The sequence below is a fragment of the Trichoderma camerunense genome (assembly GCF_050948025.1).
Source record: "Trichoderma camerunense strain CBS 138272 chromosome Unknown V8C40scaffold_9, whole genome shotgun sequence".
NCBI classification, from domain to species: Eukaryota; Fungi; Ascomycota; class Sordariomycetes; order Hypocreales; family Hypocreaceae; genus Trichoderma; species Trichoderma camerunense.
In genome coordinates, this window is record NW_028145361.1 from 279632 (window position 1) to 295271 (window position 15640).

The following is a 15640-nucleotide window of genomic DNA, read 5'->3' on the forward strand; positions in this document are numbered from 1 at the left end:
GACAGACATCAACGCAACAAGCTGCTTGTTGCATATATCCTTTCTGCAGCATTATTACCTACCTACCTACCTACCTACCTATCTTAGTAGTTGTGAACAACATCTAGTAAGAGGAATGACAAGGATGATAGTCTCGGCTGAGCACTTGGATGAACACTGGATTGAACACTTGGTAGGCACTTGTTCAAGAAAATGTGCCATCTGCGTACGCTGAACGGGGCTCCGTCGCCAACAGCTGTCACCCAGTTGTCAAATCAGTGCTGGAGGTGTGCCAAGTCGATTCACCTCGTCCGCAATTTCTCTTCCGTTTGCCCTTGATAGATCGGATGAAATCATTAGTAACCAGCGCACAGCACATTCACTTAAATGAACAAAACAAACGAAAACAAAACCCTACTCTCCCTTCACCTTCTCTTCTTTCAACTGCAGCCTCATTCTCACCAAGGCCGACCTTCATTGTTCTCCATAACGATCATTGGATAAGCCGACAGAGTGCCTGCTGTAGTCCTTACCAATTACCTCTTGAAATTGGATTTTACCTCCCTTCAATTGCCATCTCGATAGGTATTCCAGAATTAAGCGAGGACAGTCTCTCGTTGGCCTAGTTGCACCTTCCTCGATCACAAAGAGGTCTTGCACCTGAGGTAAGCAACTTCACAGTCATATCCGCAACTGTTTATTTCCTCCCTCAATCATCACAATCCCACTCTATCTTGGCCATTACGCTTTTTGGATTTCATACTTGGTGTTTTATTTGAGCATTTTGCTCCATTGTGTGCGAGCAAATCTTCATGCTCGCGTCCCCTCGCTCTGTTGATCCATTCCACCTTCTTTTGTCTTCTTGTTGTTTTGGATCTCGATTTTACTATCGCTTGAAGTTGTTTCAACCTTTGTACTGACTTTTATGTTGTCAAGAGCCTCCATCATGGCTGAAACTATCAAGATGAATCTACAACCGGCTCCACATTCTGTTCTCTATGCAGCCGGATTCCCTCGAGTCTATGCAGAGAACTATCCACATGGAGATCGCGCAGCATTTGCTAAATATTATCCATATGGAATTCCCGTCACCTACAAAATGATGCATGGCGTGCAATCTCAGGGAGTAGCCCAGACCTATTTGGAGGACAATCTTCCTGTTGGATTCTATACCAATGTGCCAGCCAAGGCAAAGGCTTTCATTTCAACCTCAAATGGAAGCCGACCGTTTCGAAAACTGGATCATATTCTACCCCAACGTCGCATTCACCTGTGGTCTAAAGACGAAATCCAAGCCATTTGCAACTCGCTCCGCAAGGTCTTTTGGAACGAGCTGAAGTACATGCAGCAGCCACACTGCTGGGACGACTTGTGGACATTCTTCGACGCTCATGACATCTATCACAATGGCTGCATGAATCTTTGGAACGTCATCAACACGCTCTGGGATGAAAACAAGCTCATATCTGTAGATGTGAGGCGAGAAATAGCTGCTCATATCGGACATTGGGCGGATGAATGGCTGAAGCGAGAGCAAAACCAGGAGAAGTTGAGCAAGTGGCAGGAATCCCACGGCCCCATCTTCCGCATACTTGATGATCAAGATCACGACTCTCTGGGATTGATACACGATGACGTGGTGCCGCTGATTGCAAGCGCGTTGAAAGGTCGTCGCGTCTTTCTTCTCTCCAACAAGGAGACAAAGCAAGTTGAAGAGCCCGTAGACTTGATATCGGCGTGTCGGACAAATAGCATTGAAAACTGGCTCAGTAAGTTCCTCAACAATAGAATCCAAGTGACCTCAAGAGCTTACTTGTTCCCAGCTGGACAGCGAGTTTTTGATAACAATGGCTTGCCGCCTCCTCCCCTGTCTGAGCCCCATCGCGGTTCTTCGGCGCCGAACGAGCCAGCTCCCTGCATTGTGGAAAATGGGAAGCACTACTTTCTCCCACAGCATTGTTTTCCACTTACCGAATCGCCTGGCGGACCTACCCAAGCTCTTCAAGCTTTGCAGAAGTCCGCCGAGGCCGCTGTACCATCGCGACAATCCACCAAATCTGGTGTGGTTATCGTCAACGGTAGCAATCTCTCGAAACAACTGCAAAGCTCCATCAACAAAGCAGAGAAGAAGAAAGCCAGTGAGTTTCAGAGTCAGAGTGATCCTCGAAGGATTGCATCGATGCCAGAGACGTCATCACCTGCGGCTGCAGGCCCCGGTCTAGATTCAAAGCGCAACACGATTTTGCCCGCTACTGGTAACGGAGATGCTTCTGTCACAGAAGCGAGACGAAGTTCTGAGTCAGCGTCTTTATCAGCTTCCAACAAGATCTCCTCAGGCCACCCCTTGCCGTCTGAGAAAGGCGGCGAAGAAAGCGCGGTGAACAACTTCATTAGAGAAGTCGCCGAGCTGGAGCATAATAAGCAAGATGCATCTATCGACCAACCGTTTGACAAGAGAGTAATCTTCGCATCCGCTAGGAACCATCTCTACCAACCTCGAGCTATCGAACGACCTGATTAGTACTCAGGAAACGTTCGACAACTGGAAAGTAGAATCCATCCGGAAAGCGAAGGCCAATTTCCACCACATGAAGCCGCGAGACTTGGAAAAGGTCAAGCTCAGGGCACAGATGGGCCTTTTAATGACCCTACAATCATGACAAGACAATGGCAACCTTCCCAAAGTTTTCACAGGTTAGCGCAAGATCAAAGACACCCCATTGGTAACTCGCCAGACGACTTCACAAGACAAACTTTCGCGGCCCCCATGAGAGCGTCGCCGGAGCCGACTCCTTTCTATATGCAGCCGGAGAAAGCTTTCATACCGCACCCTTCTTCGAAAGATGGGTTCCCGCATCAGAACGGCCACTTCTACTCTACTGCCAATAGGCCGGTGCCTCATCCTGCCCCATATAGAGACATTTCTGGAAGCTCTCAAGTTATGTCTCTCCAACAGCTCACTAATGGGACGCATTCTGGTGCTATGGCAGCTTCCAAGTTGCGTAACGCCGCTACCAATGGGTCTGATGAAAGTATTCAGCTTGCCCAATCAACTCGGTCTGAATTGTTGCATGGCTCTTCAACATCCTCGATGCATAATGAATACAGAAATGACAGCCAACCCTATCATCAAGTAGGACAGCGCCGGGGATCGTTTGCCCAAAAGACTCATGGATGGAACTCAGGACAGCAGGCTCATTCGGACTACCATCCTACTTCGCGCGAGCCCTACTTGAATAAATCGTGGCGACGAAGCGCTCAACCGGAGAGAACTCGACAGGCCTCCTGGTGCCTCAATCCTGGAGGCTCGAATAGTGGGGAGTATACTCCTTGCTCTTGCAGTGGCTGCACTGAACGCAATAGGAGTATATGGGTGAGGGTTTACCATGACGCCTTCGCGCCGAATATAGATGTCCAAACGACCCTCAAATTTGGAATCGGCAATAGGTTTGGGAAAGTGGAGGAGGCTTACCCAGCTCCATCTCAAAACAAAGATGCGTTTATCGTGCGGTAAGTATCTTTATCATCTCTGCTATCTGATATTTTATACTAATTCTGCGATAGATTCGTAAAGGAGTCATCCGTGCCGCAAGCTCTCGCATTTGGTTCAGTCAAGCTTTCAGAGAAAAGCATCAGAATAACCATTCGGCCTGCTTATCGATCCAAATGGATGAATAACCATCAACCCCAACAAGCAAGGAGGCTTCCACCATTACCAATTGCTCACCAGCAACCAATGTGGGACGCATCAACCCCATCAAGCATGAACGTTGGTTACGCTCATACAACAGGTCCTAGTCCTTCGTTGTCGGCAACACCTACGCATACACCAGAACGAGGTCAGATTGCAAATTCGCCAAGCTCCAAGAGCACTGAAACATTGCCCTGTGAAATAAGATCAGATCGAAGCGTGGCTCAGGAGACTACATTGCCTGTCGAGGCCGCCAGTATACCAGGTACCGACCAATTAGGGGAGACTCAGTCTCCTGACAGCCGCGCGCAAGCAACCTCTGTGAAAGATGAAAAGCCCCATGAGCCTGAACAAGCGTTCAATCGAGCTGCGCTCTCCGTGCAAACAAAAAAAGGCAAGAAGAAAGAGATGGCTTCGCAATCAAAGCCGCCGTCTCAAGCATATACCGGCGGAGAAGACAGTAAATGCAATGAAACTATTCCGGGAGGCGAAGATGGTAGGCGCCCTTTGCATAAGAAGGCCCGGGTTGCGTTACCAAGCAGTCCTATGAAGCTGGCTGGCGCTACAACAGAAGAGTGCAAAACGAGCTCATCCGCCGCGCCTCAGTCAGATACAGGGGATGGCAGTTGCACGCCGAAGAGCCCGCAAGGACAAGCTAAAGGGACTCAAGCATCTGAGCAGGTGGACGTTCCGTGCCCAAAAACTAGCACCATTGAAGCAGTTGTGCAGAATGATGCAAAATTAGAGAAAGATCAAACCCTAGTCTCAAGTGACTTTAAGAAGGCACAGAATTCTGTCCCAAAGGTGGGCGCAGATTTGTCACCAACAACCAAAATCTCCGAGAACATCTTCACAGAAGATGAAATCAAAGAGCGAAAACAGGCCTGGAATAGGATTCCTATGCCATTGGATCCACGGAAATCCAGGAAATTAGGAACTTCTGTCACATCCGGCCAACCGCCCATGTCACAATGTCAGAAGGAGGTTTCAAATGATGTGATGAAGAATACGAGAGTTCCTGCAGTATGTATAGATGAGCGGGCTCAACTCGAGTCATCAAATATTCCAGGAGTGGAAGAAATCGCACCCGATGAATCAACGGAAAGAGTTGAGGAATCGGCTGAGGCAGCTGAAGAGGTAGCTCAGAAGCTTGTGGGGGATGAAGGGGCTAGCCTTGAACAAAGGCTCTGCGCGCCTAATGAGCAGTCGACAATTGCTCTCAGGAATGAAAAAGATTCTTCTTCTTCTAAATTCTCTAAAGTAGGACCGTCCGAGCCATTCCATCGGGCGTCAGAGCAGTCAGTTGAGGATACACTCACGATTTCCGGGATGGTTTTGACTACCGATGATGGCAAAGCAAGTACTGAGGCAAATAGCCAAAGCAAACCGAAAACGAAGTGGAACAAGAACAAAAAGGCCAAGAAACGCCTAGCTTCAGCACTGCAGACTGACTTACAGAAGGAAACTGGCAGCCAGGAGGTGTCGCCGCCCAACTTGGGGACATCTGCTGTGCCTGCGCAAGAGAAGTTGCGAATGAATCATAGTACGCTCATGCCAAGCTCTGCAACTACCGGGTCCGCTTCCTATTCTCATTTTCCTGAAAAAATTGATGAATCACCAATTGAACCGTTCGGGGAGCCTAGGGAGCAGACAATGACAGGCAATAGAACTCAGTATCCTTACGATACTCTGCCGCGTGGTCGACTAGATTTCAGGAGCAATGCGGGCGGCTCTTTGAAGATTCCGAAAAAGCGGAAGAATAAGTACCCCTCCATTACTTCAAAGACATTTGAAGCATCGACAGCCGGTAGGCTCGTATCGACACAATCAAGAGATGCTGCTGGTGGCCCAACGCCAACAACTGACATCAAGGGTGCAATTGCAACCAGTTCGGCAACACCCGCAGGTGAAACTGATGCTTCCAAGAAAAGTCGCCTGAATCCACTGGCAACAGCTTTCGTGTCTCCTCGCAAATCCACTACGACAGGAGCGATCACGGAGGCTGCTCCGTATTCTCCTAGAGCAGCCTCTTCTCGCGCGGGACTGGCAGAGGTTTCTGTCGAGAAAATGCAGCCCCCATCCAAGTTTAAGATTATACGAAGGCCAGCGACAGCAAACAGCTCGCCGTCAAAGGCGCCGCAGCTGAGAGAAAAGCTCAACCAAGGGTCCAAAGGAGCTGACAACTTTGAGAGCTCGACTAAGCAGCAGGAGAACAGCCGTAATGAAATTCAGCGTGACTGGTCCAAAGACAAGCATCACCGGGAGCGCGAAAACATCAAATTGGGAAATTCGAATATCACATCGCCTACAAAGGACGGTGGAAAGAAGAATGCTAGCCTCGATACACAGGATTGGCCAGCATTGCCCGTGTCTCGAGTGAGATCTGCTACTCTTCAGTAACGATATGTATTTGGAGGATGAGAAAAGAGTATCTTCTTTGTTAATAACAAGGCCCGACAAGGCCCGGGTTTTTATTTTCTGGTTTTCCTTGCATGCTCTTTAGCATATAATCATACCTTAGAATGTGTTGCTTCTGTTTTGTTATTAGCATCAGGAAGCCTTGTTTAGCTTTAGATGCATATACATTCCGATTTTCAGCTTTAATCATAGCTTTGTTCAAAGTTCCTGTTTGACTCCATTGGTGGCGTTCTCTTGTACTGCACATATTGTGAGATGTACTGTTGATAGACACGTTTTCCTTGGCGAATCGCCTCGAGATATTTGGTATAGTTTTCATCTATGCATTTGGACTCATACACCGTAGCGCATATACCGTTACGCCATTTGATATCTTTGTTTCTCTTTTCCTCGAACGCACTCAAAGCTATGCAGACACGCCCCCTCCTTTTTATATATACATCGTTTGTCACATTTATGCCTTTGTTACCAGCCCTGAAACGGTATCCTCGATCTGCTTGTCTGACAGGCCTTCCAGAGACTGTGACTTTTCAGTGCCGAAATCTAGAGTGACGTCCATCGTTAGTAAGCGACCTAGATGTAGTTCATCCTTCTCCTTTTTCTTCCAAGTCGAACCGTCTTTCTGGCGTTGGAAGGAACGTACCGAATCTGGCGTAGACTTTGGGGAGGGTGCCGGCGGCTTCGCGGAGGAGGATCGGGGTGTTTGGGTTGGCCTGCTTGATGGCGGGGTATTGCTTTGTGAGGAAAGATCTAGAATGTGAAAGCTTCCTGTCAGCCTTTTGCATGTCTGTATATTGCTTTCTCTGCTCTCTCCCCCCACCATGAGGGTGTGTGTGAAATGCGCTCTTGGGTTGTGAAGCTTGGTGGATGGCTGAACTGGCTAGCTACTTTATCTAGCAGCAATTGAACAGCCAGATTATAGAATCATTCACTTGCAACTGTCGTGATTGTCGCGGAATGAAGGAGTGGGTTGTGTTTGGCTGGGAGGGAGTTTTGGGAATGTTTTCCGTACCGGACGGCGGCGCTCTGCTCAGAGGTCTGGCAGAAGAGGAAGCGCACCTCCTTGAGGGATTTGGCGAAGGCGAACTTGGCGGACATTTTTGGGGGGTCAATTGGGGAGAAGGCGGAAGCTCGCTTGGGAAAAAAGGCGAATGAATTGTCTTGGAAGGCTGCGTTTAAGATAGTTGATGAGAGATACTGCTGCTTTGGTTGGTCGTTAATTTGGGTGGAGCAGTGCTTTGTGCACGGTTTGTTGCATAACTTTTGCTAATGCACAATTCTGACATAATGCATGCGAGCGATCGGGTGCATAAAGTAAAGTCCGGTGTCGCTATGGCCGGGTGAATCCCGGTCGCCATTGTTCGGAGCTGCTGGGAAACGAGAACCAAGTCGCCCTCTCTGTTTTATCTCTGTAACTGCAACTCCAAAAAAAAGGGCACACGCCAGGATTCCCTTGTTCATTTGTCCCGCCAACACAATCTAACGTGAGTTTTGCTCCATCCCGCTGAAAGAGACAATTCCGAAGAAAAAGGAATTGCGCGACAAACACGGAATATATATACCAAAGGTCTCAAGGGAAAAAGAAAGCTGACTCGAGAGACGACATCAACAGAGCCATGGCCCCAACGAGCAACATCTTGCGCGCCGCCCGGCCGCTCTTCCGCCAGGGCGCCGCCGGCCCCTCGCCCTTCTTCAACAGCCAGGCCCAGCAAATGTTCCGCAACCAGTTCCGCCAGCAGGGCAAGCGGTGGCAGAGCACGGCGTCGGGGGAGCAGCAGCAGTCGGCCAGCTGGTTCAAGAAGGCGTGGGAGAGCGAGGTCGGCATCAAGACGGTGCACTTTTGGGCCCCCGTCATGAAGGTGAGGATTCTCTTCATCATCTAGTTGTTGCTACTCTGCAACGTTTATTTGTTTTCCATTTACATACACTGCCTGTGTTGTTGGACGTTACTATATATAAACCCCCAAGCTAGCTCTTATATCCGTGGCGATAATGTGGTTTCAACTCTTGCTGACTTGAAGCAACTTAAACAGTGGGCTCTCGTCCTGGCAGGCATCTCCGATCTGGCCCGTCCCGCCGAGAAGCTGTCCTTTGCGCAAAACTTCTCCCTGATGTGCACCGGTCTCATCTGGACGCGTTGGTGCTTCGTCATCACCCCCAAGAACATGCTGTAAGTGTCTCCCTAATCTCCGATACTGGTCTCCGAAGAGGGGATATGTCGCGGAATGAATCACTGACACGGTTCTTTCACTGTTATAGGCTGGCTGCTGTCAACTTCTTCCTCGCTCTGGTCGGAATCGCACAAATCACTCGTATTACTATGCACAACATGTCCAAGAAGGATGGTGACGAGGCTGTTGTCGAGGCCAAGGCCAAGGCTTAAATAAAGGTGGAGGGATTCTTTAACCTGAGAAATAAATAACTGAGTGGAGGGGAAAACATGGTATACCTAATACATCATTTCGCGATATCATGAAGAACAAAATTCTGGCATCATCACGCAAGAGATGACCGACCAACAAAACAGCAAAAGAATAGGGGAGCAGAGCAGTTTACCTGCGCTATTTTTCGGGGGCAATGTTATAGGGTTGCTTGTACGTGCTTTATCGTCTAGAGGAGGGCCTTTTCTTTTTCATTTTGTTCTCACCGACTGGCAACATCGGGATTTACTTTGTTCATAACAACTTTTTTTTTTCTTTTGGATTGGATAGTTGCGTAAGGCGCTAGAAGCAATTACACGTTTTCTATCTGACAGTGATTTCATATGCGAATCTGCGAGCAATTCGTAAATCATTCTCGAGATGTAAATGTCATAACAAACTGCTCATATATTCCAAAGATGTATAGTGGTATAAGGCACACTTCTCCTAGCAAACTATTACCTAGACAGATCTCTCACATTTTTTTATCAAAGAAAAGGAATGAAGAAAATGAAATGACCATCCAGAAGCCTCGTCCTTCTCTCTCAACCGACGAACTTCTTCCCCCATAAACCGTCCTCCTACCAGCGCCACGCAAAAGAAGAAAAGAGAAAAGTGTAAAATAAAACGGAGCGGTCGTGAATCTAGAGCTTCAGGACCTCCGTGGGGAATGGATAAAAAAAAAAGAAGAAGCTTGTAGTATTAAAAAGGAGAGGTTCCGGCCAACATCCCATGTTTCGGATGGTGGGCAGCCCTCTTTACCCCCCTCTGTCAGCCGCATCCTGCCAAAGGGGGGACAACACCGAAAGAAACCCGAAGAACAAGGGCAAATAATGCAACCATGAAACCAACCATGAAACCAACCATGAAACCAACCATGCTGGTTCATAGGCTAAAGACAGCAGCGTCGACATGCTCCATTCATACAGCGTCTCTCTGCATGTCCATGAACCGCGCGTCTATTTCATTACTCGACATGCCCGTCATTAAGAAGCATCTCCAAAATGATCTGCCTTCCTGACAGCTCCGGGTGCGACATGGCGATCTTGACGGTTCCCTTAGAAACGTCACCCGCCGTCGATAGCCCGCCATTGTGTCCATACACTTGCGACGCCTGGGCCGCGTTGTCTCCAGTCGGCCCGCGGACGCCAAAGTCGATCAGTCGCACGTCCCGCCCAGCAATAATCTGCCGCAGCCGCCCATTGTCGGCATTTCGAACCTCGACGTAGTCATCATTGTACAGAATGAGGTACTGTCCGTACATGGTTGCGCCCTTGGCCTTCTTCTGCTTGCCCGTGTATTCCATGATGAGAGTCCTGCTGACCTCGCCGTGTTTATCGACATACACGGCGCAATCTTCATACGTAAGGATGAATTCGTTCTCGTTCAGCCGGAACATGCCCAAGGGATGCTGTTCCCGGATACGATTGGCAATATTGGCAATTGCCGGTGCTTTGAGATCCGGAATGGAGATGGGTTGCTTCTTGTCGAGCGTCAACATCTCGATACCCTTGGCTGTGGACACGGCAACGTAGGTCTGGAAAAGACTCAAAGAGAAACACTCCGTAGGGAAGAAGAACTCGTCAAAGTCACGGAATGACTCGGCACTTCCGGAAGCACCCTTGCCCCTGCCGAAAAATCGTGACTTCTTTTCCGTAGATTTCTGAAGGATAGGTTCGAGGACCTTGAACATGGTGTGCAGCCCTTCCTTTCGTTTGTGGAAGAGGAGTGTACGGTCCTTCATCCTTGCCGTTGCAAAGTATGTAACATCCTTTGCCAGTCTCTGGGGAGCTCGTCTGGGGTTATCATTGACCGGCGGAGCGTATTCTGAGACCGGGGCGATTACATCCAACGGATAAGAGATTAACGACTTGTCTGCAATCACAACACACACGTTGAACTCTTCCAAGACGGCGATTTGCGTGACCCTAGCGATTTGGACCGTCTGTTTCTTATTGTTAGTACTTATCTCGTAGAATAAACAAAATTTCGGATATGCTTACTCGAGTCCATCCTCGCGGATTAGAAGGGTCGGCGATATAGATGCCATAGTCAGTTCCTATTGCAATGACAGCTTTACCAAACGCAGAAAAGGCCGTAGCGCAGTTCACTTGGGCACGGCATACGGGAGCGACGCCCTGTGCAGAACCAAGAACGCCTTCTAGTTCTTCGATTGCCCGGTCGAGCGGTGTGCCCTTAACAACCGGAACGCCGGCAGATCTTGCGTGAGGAGAGCTGATGTCGTAGTGGAATGCAGCGTCGGCAAGAACACGAAGTCTAAAAGGCTCCGCATTCTGAGAGAACAACCCCTTGGCGTGTATCGTTTTCGCCTCAACAATCTTTGAGCACCAGTCTGCCCGATCTCGAGCGGATGACGCATACAGCGTGTACACTTCATGACCTAGATGCTTAATCTTGAAGGGGTAAAGAATGTTGCCCTCAACATCATTGGACTGTGTTGGTGTGAGCGTTGTTGCTGAGCCAGTTGTAGAGTTTGTCGCAGTGTGCTCAAGGCCTGGCCGGGAGCTGAGCTGAGTTGTGGAAGCAGCAGCAGGTCCGACGGCTGTTGTCCTGGCCAAAGGAGCTGTGATTCCCTTCTGTTTGATAACGGGATCGTCGTTCATGCTTTCCAGGAATAAAAGAGGCATTGGTATAGGCTATTACGATCAGCATCTTTGTCTTCAAAGTTGGAAAAGGGGAGAAAAAGATGGGAAAACTTACTTCTCTGGAAACATCATACTTCTTCTCTCCTCTGCCATCTCTAGAGACCACCACCTTGGCCAAAATGAGATAGTGATCAAACAGTAAGGCATGGGTGTCCACCCATTTGATGCCGCTTGAGCTCAACCGCTGCAAGTCACCCTGTATTATAAGAACCCTGCCAAGATGGTCAAGGTTCAGCAAAGCCTGGAAGCCCGGTCGTAATATGAGCATCCTGTCAAGCTCCGTCATCTCCACTCTCTTGTTCGTCTCGGCGACCTTGGCATCACATTCCAAAGTGACCACGCGAATCTCTTCAATGGCTCTCTTGAGAATTGTCATCTCTTCGCTCTCTCCCGCCATTTTCCGTTCCACTGTTTCGAGTAGGAGGATATAACGCTGGAGACGCTGCAGCGGAGTGATGAGGAAGTGAGTCCAATCTTGCTTCAGACCTGCCTTATCTTTCTGTTTGTCTTCCAAGAACTTCTTGAATAAGAGATTTTTGCCAGCCTCCCTGCGTATCATGTACGCAGCACGAGGGTACTGGGTCGCATACTCAATGTAGTCAGTCTTAGCCTTTCGAATCCACTCTCGGAAGATATCGCTGAAGCCAACGATCCAGGGGCCCTGCTCCTGCTGACGATACTTGAGCTGCGCCAGAAGATGATCTTTGTTGATGCGTAATACTGTATCAAGCTTTCCAAAGACTGCTGTGAGAAACTTGTCGCGCTTTTCGGGGTTAAGAATAGGCGGTTGCCTAGTGCGCAAGTCGTCTCTGTACAGCATACGGAAGATGTTCAGTTGCTTGATATAAGACTCCTCACCGGTGACAATTTCGTGCAAGATGTTTTGGCGTTCCACCTCCTTCTTTGAGCGAGATTCAATGTCTTCCTTGGTCAGCTTATAAAAGACGTGCCAGTCGTCCGCTGGTTTCTCCGTCAAGCCTTCAAGGTCCACCTTTTTAAGAGTACGCATACAATGGCTGGAATAACAACGGCCACTGATCTCGATATCATGCAACTTGGGCGCGTAGCATCCAGATCCAGCCAACTGGAAGAAAACTCCCGAGATGTGACCAGTTCCAAATTTGATCCATTCTTCGTCTGGCAAAAGGACGCCGTACTGGAGCATCTGGGCCAGTACAGCGGTGCTGAGAGCTTCAGCATCAGCGACGTTCATGGTCGGAACTTTGAAGGTAAACAACATGGTCAGCGCCTCCTCGACAAGCTTCTCTCTCAGGTCAAGCTCTCCTTCAGCCATCTCACGGACCCAAGCCTCAATGCCACTAAGCGCCCAGGGTTCCGGACATCGTTTGAAATCACTCGGCGTAAGTTTCGATGGGATAAACTTCTTCTTTCTACCACCACTGGGCAGGGTAATGCTGTCAAAGCCTCCCGCGGGAGGAGCATCGTACTCAGTAATTGGCAGTCCTGGTGTCGACTGCTGTTGTCTAGCCATCTTCCTGCGCTCTTCAGCCGCATCAGTCCTTGATCTTGCGGGCGCTTGCACCTGCGGGGTGTGACTGTATCCTGCCAGGGAAACCGATCGCTCGGGCTGCTGATGAGAATAAGTGGAGCTATTGGCGTTGGAATAAAAGTTCTCTGGATTATCAAGCTGCTGACTTCTTGAGTCTGAACTCCGAGAATAGGAATGGTAGCCGGTGCGACTAGTAAGTTGCCCAGAAGTCATGGAACTGGTGTCAGACCCCGGAGCCGGAGGGAGGGATGGTAGCGGTCGGCTCGACAGGCCAGGGTGATAGAATAGGTCTTCGTAGTCATCCTTTGACGGGGAATCAGTTCCACTGAGGTGTGAATGAATGGAGACTCTCTCGTCGCCTTCGTCGAAACTGAGCCTCTTGGCACGAGGCGCCTGTAGGCCACCTGTGTCTCCATAGTCCACCTGCGCAGGTCGGGCTTGGCCCGGCGTTGGTAAAGGTCGTGATGATTCTGGGGAGAAAGAAGAGCCTGTGTAGTTTCCAATGTCGTTGCCATACGTAAGTGTGCCTGCGTAACCACCACTAAGGCCCCCAAGGTCCATGAATCCGCCAAAGTCACTATCGCTGCTATTATCTTGCTCTTCGGGTGGCGGGGGAAGTGGGTTGGACTGTGGGGGGTGTGCAATGGTTGGCGCATCATTATATATAAAGGTACTTCCGCTGAAACGTCTCTCGTCTAGCTCAGCCTGCTGCATTGCCAGGACGCCAGCAGCCCCCTCTAGGTCGTCAGAGTCATTTCCGTCCTCATACACGGGTTGAGCCGCCGTCCTGCTTGATGGGTGATGGGCAAGAGTCATCTGGCCATTGGAAGGGAGTGGCGAAGGCAGTGGCCGAGCATCTCCCCTTCCTAGTTCAGCTTCGATTTCTTGCATGATACTCTCCTGGTCATAGGGTTCATCGTCGCGGTAATGAGGTTGAGGAAGTGGCCGGCCATTGGCATCCCATGGAGTTGCTTCCTCGGGCAGGTCAGCCATAGGTCGATTCGGCAGAGGGGCATTTGTTGGGTGTCTCGTTATCCCGGGAGATCCAAGAGGTTGCATATATGGCGACGCCAAGGAGGAACCTTGTGAGTCTGACCGACCGGGCCTGTTGTTAAAGTAGGCACTGCCATCATTCGTGGGGTATGCCGGCATATGGGACGTCGTGGGGTACGGAGCCTGAGAGTTGGAAGAGAATGCTGCGGGGCTCGGGCTGCCACCGTTGGAACCGTATCCAGTACCGTAGCCTGGAGAGGCATATGCCGAGGACTGTGACTGAGTAGCGAATGAAGATGGACTTGTGGGCATAGTCTGTTGGTATGAAGCCGTTCTTGTTGGAGAGTGCGTAGGATATGGCACACCAGGAGACTGAGGCGGGAACGACGGCGATGCCTGCCCTCCAGCGCCATAGGACTGATCATGGCTGTTGTTGTATCCGTGATATGTGGGATGTCGCTGTGGCGCCGCGGAAGCGTAGGCGGCGGGGTTGTATGCCTGAGGGGCGTAGTTGTTCGGCGAGGGGTTGGCATAAGTGTTATTCGAGCTCGACGAAGACGCAGAGTATCGCGACGACATGGTCTGTTGATGTAGCGGTATATTGGTCGACTGAGAACGATGGAAGTTGGAGGAAGGCTGGGTAAACGCCTGAGGGTTGTACGCAGCGTGCGAGGGCGTGGGCGGTGGCTGCTCTTGTTGGTACTGGTGAGTGTATCCAGACAGGGCGCTGCCAGAGCCAGACGGTGACCGGCCGGGCGGGTAGTTGGTCGGGCTCGATATGAAGAGATCATCCTCGCTGGGCGCTGGCCGGTGTGTTATGGCAGGGTTGTAATGATTATGGCCGTGGCCCTCATAGTAGGTGCCATCGTCGCCAGAGTTGAAGCTCGCTTGGCGGGTCATGCCGTGCTGCTCCGCTGGCTGCTGGCCTGCCACTGGATATTGAACTGGCGGGACTTGCCCGTACCGGCTTCCGTCGTTTCGAAAGGACATTGTTGGTGGTGAGTCGAGGGGAGCGTCGGCGACACGGGAGCTCAGCAGCAGCTGACGCCTTTTTTTTGGAGGGGGTGGGCTGTCTGAGACGAGACGAGACGAGAACGAGCCTCACGGGTCAACTTTATCGCGATAACGTGCCCGAGTGAGCGAGGACTGGCATCAAATGCAAGCAGCAATAGACGGCTAGGCTGCTCGAATGATGTCCCCTCCGTTGTCTCCGGAAGGCTGACAGGTTGACAAGACAGCCCGACAGGTGGAGTTTGCGCGAAGCTGGGCTGAGTCGCAAGAGGTTCCAAAGTTCTGCTCTGTTGGCTGTGCTAATGCGAATGCGAAGCCACTAGCCAACGGCGCCGGAGCTTCTCTCGCAATGCCGATCGCAGGGCGCGAGGATTAGGAGAGGAGAATCAAAAATAGGCCCTGACACAGAAAGGAACCCGTCGACGCCAGTCAGCCGTGTTGCGGGAAGATGGCGCTTCGATCAAGCCTCAAAAGAGGAGGCTTACATTTGGCAGCAGAACGCCTTGGGGGTGGTTGTGCGCTGGAGACAGCTGCCAAGCCTGGAAACAACGGGGCCTGCCCGAGCTGGAGAACGCTGGAGGCACTATAAAATCGATCAATGTGAAACCTGGGTGAAGATTCGCCGTTGGTTGCATGGAGCGTAGCGTCTTTGACATGCATTCGCATTTGCACACCACTTACCGCCTGCTAATGCCCACGAATGGGGCTCTTCTTCTATAAAAAGCTTACGGGCACTTGAAGCTAGCGGAATATGTGTACAGAGTCTACTGGTATAGTCCCTGAAGAAGCAGCAAAACTCCAATCCATGGACAGCCAAATGTGACCCCACGCCGCAGCCCCGGCTGGTGTCGCTGCCGGTAATCGCACATCCACGGATCGACTAAAATTAAATATCGCTTACTGCCACCTTGCTATAAAGCAGACGAAGGCATCTCGACGACAGGAACCCCGT

The 15640-nt window shown here is 50.4% G+C and overlaps 4 protein-coding genes across 4 annotated transcripts; 2 read left to right on the forward strand and 2 right to left on the reverse strand.

Annotated features, from left to right (window-relative positions):
- Window positions 1-925: 925 nt before the first annotated feature.
- On the forward strand, window positions 926-6070 carry V8C40DRAFT_265835 (uncharacterized protein; the record flags this gene model as incomplete). The annotated part of the gene is made up of 4 exons (XM_083219693.1): window positions 926-1748; window positions 1803-2437; window positions 2501-3489; window positions 3544-6070. The coding sequence occupies 4 exons, from the start codon at window positions 926-928 to the stop codon at window positions 6068-6070; spliced, it is 4974 nt and encodes a 1657-aa protein (XP_083072941.1).
- Window positions 6071-6156: 86 nt separating this feature from the next.
- Window positions 6157-7439, reverse strand: V8C40DRAFT_245070 (thioredoxin-like protein). The gene is made up of 3 exons (XM_083215794.1): window positions 7101-7439; window positions 6732-6838; window positions 6157-6631 (listed from the first exon to the last, which is right to left on the reverse strand). Exons 1-3 carry the CDS (start codon window positions 7184-7186, stop codon window positions 6543-6545), a joined length of 282 nt encoding a protein of 93 aa, XP_083072942.1. The 5' UTR covers window positions 7187-7439; the 3' UTR covers window positions 6157-6542.
- A 59-nt stretch (window positions 7440-7498) lies between these two features.
- Window positions 7499-9046, forward strand: V8C40DRAFT_245073 (mitochondrial pyruvate carrier family protein). Its single transcript, XM_083215795.1, has 4 exons — window positions 7499-7572; window positions 7701-7947; window positions 8122-8258; window positions 8348-9046. Exons 2-4 carry the CDS (start codon window positions 7705-7707, stop codon window positions 8469-8471), a joined length of 504 nt encoding a protein of 167 aa, XP_083072943.1. The 5' UTR covers window positions 7499-7572; window positions 7701-7704; the 3' UTR covers window positions 8472-9046.
- Window positions 9047-9122: 76 nt separating this feature from the next.
- Window positions 9123-14911, reverse strand: V8C40DRAFT_222270 (CNH domain-containing protein). The gene is made up of 3 exons (XM_083212224.1): window positions 11230-14911; window positions 10512-11165; window positions 9123-10453 (listed from the first exon to the last, which is right to left on the reverse strand). The coding sequence occupies exons 1-3, from the start codon at window positions 14665-14667 to the stop codon at window positions 9476-9478; spliced, it is 5070 nt and encodes a 1689-aa protein (XP_083072944.1). The 5' UTR covers window positions 14668-14911; the 3' UTR covers window positions 9123-9475.
- Window positions 14912-15640: the final 729 nt, after the last annotated feature.

Bases quoted from the DNA above. Each gene is read 5' to 3' on its own strand.
- V8C40DRAFT_245070 (XM_083215794.1), bottom strand. From the start codon at position 7,186: ATGTCCGCCAAGTTCGCCTTCGCCAAATCCCTCAAGGAGGTGCGCTTC. The intron at 6,839-7,100 runs GTACGGAAAACA...TTCACATTCTAG, and splicing joins GAGCAGAGCGCCGCCGTCCG to ATCTTTCCTCACAAAGCAAT. The intron at 6,632-6,731 runs GTACGTTCCTTC...ACGTCACTCTAG, and splicing joins CAAAGTCTACGCCAGATTCG to ATTTCGGCACTGAAAAGTCA.
- V8C40DRAFT_245073 (XM_083215795.1), top strand. From the start codon at position 7,705: ATGGCCCCAACGAGCAACATCTTGCGCGCCGCCCGGCCGCTCTTCCGC. The intron at 7,948-8,121 runs GTGAGGATTCTC...CAACTTAAACAG, and splicing joins TTTGGGCCCCCGTCATGAAG to TGGGCTCTCGTCCTGGCAGG. The intron at 8,259-8,347 runs GTAAGTGTCTCC...TCACTGTTATAG, and splicing joins ATCACCCCCAAGAACATGCT to GCTGGCTGCTGTCAACTTCT.
- V8C40DRAFT_222270 (XM_083212224.1), bottom strand. From the start codon at position 14,667: ATGTCCTTTCGAAACGACGGAAGCCGGTACGGGCAAGTCCCGCCAGTT. The intron at 11,166-11,229 runs GTAAGTTTTCCC...TGATCGTAATAG, and splicing joins AGTATGATGTTTCCAGAGAA to CCTATACCAATGCCTCTTTT. The intron at 10,454-10,511 runs GTAAGCATATCC...AATAAGAAACAG, and splicing joins ATCCGCGAGGATGGACTCGA to ACGGTCCAAATCGCTAGGGT.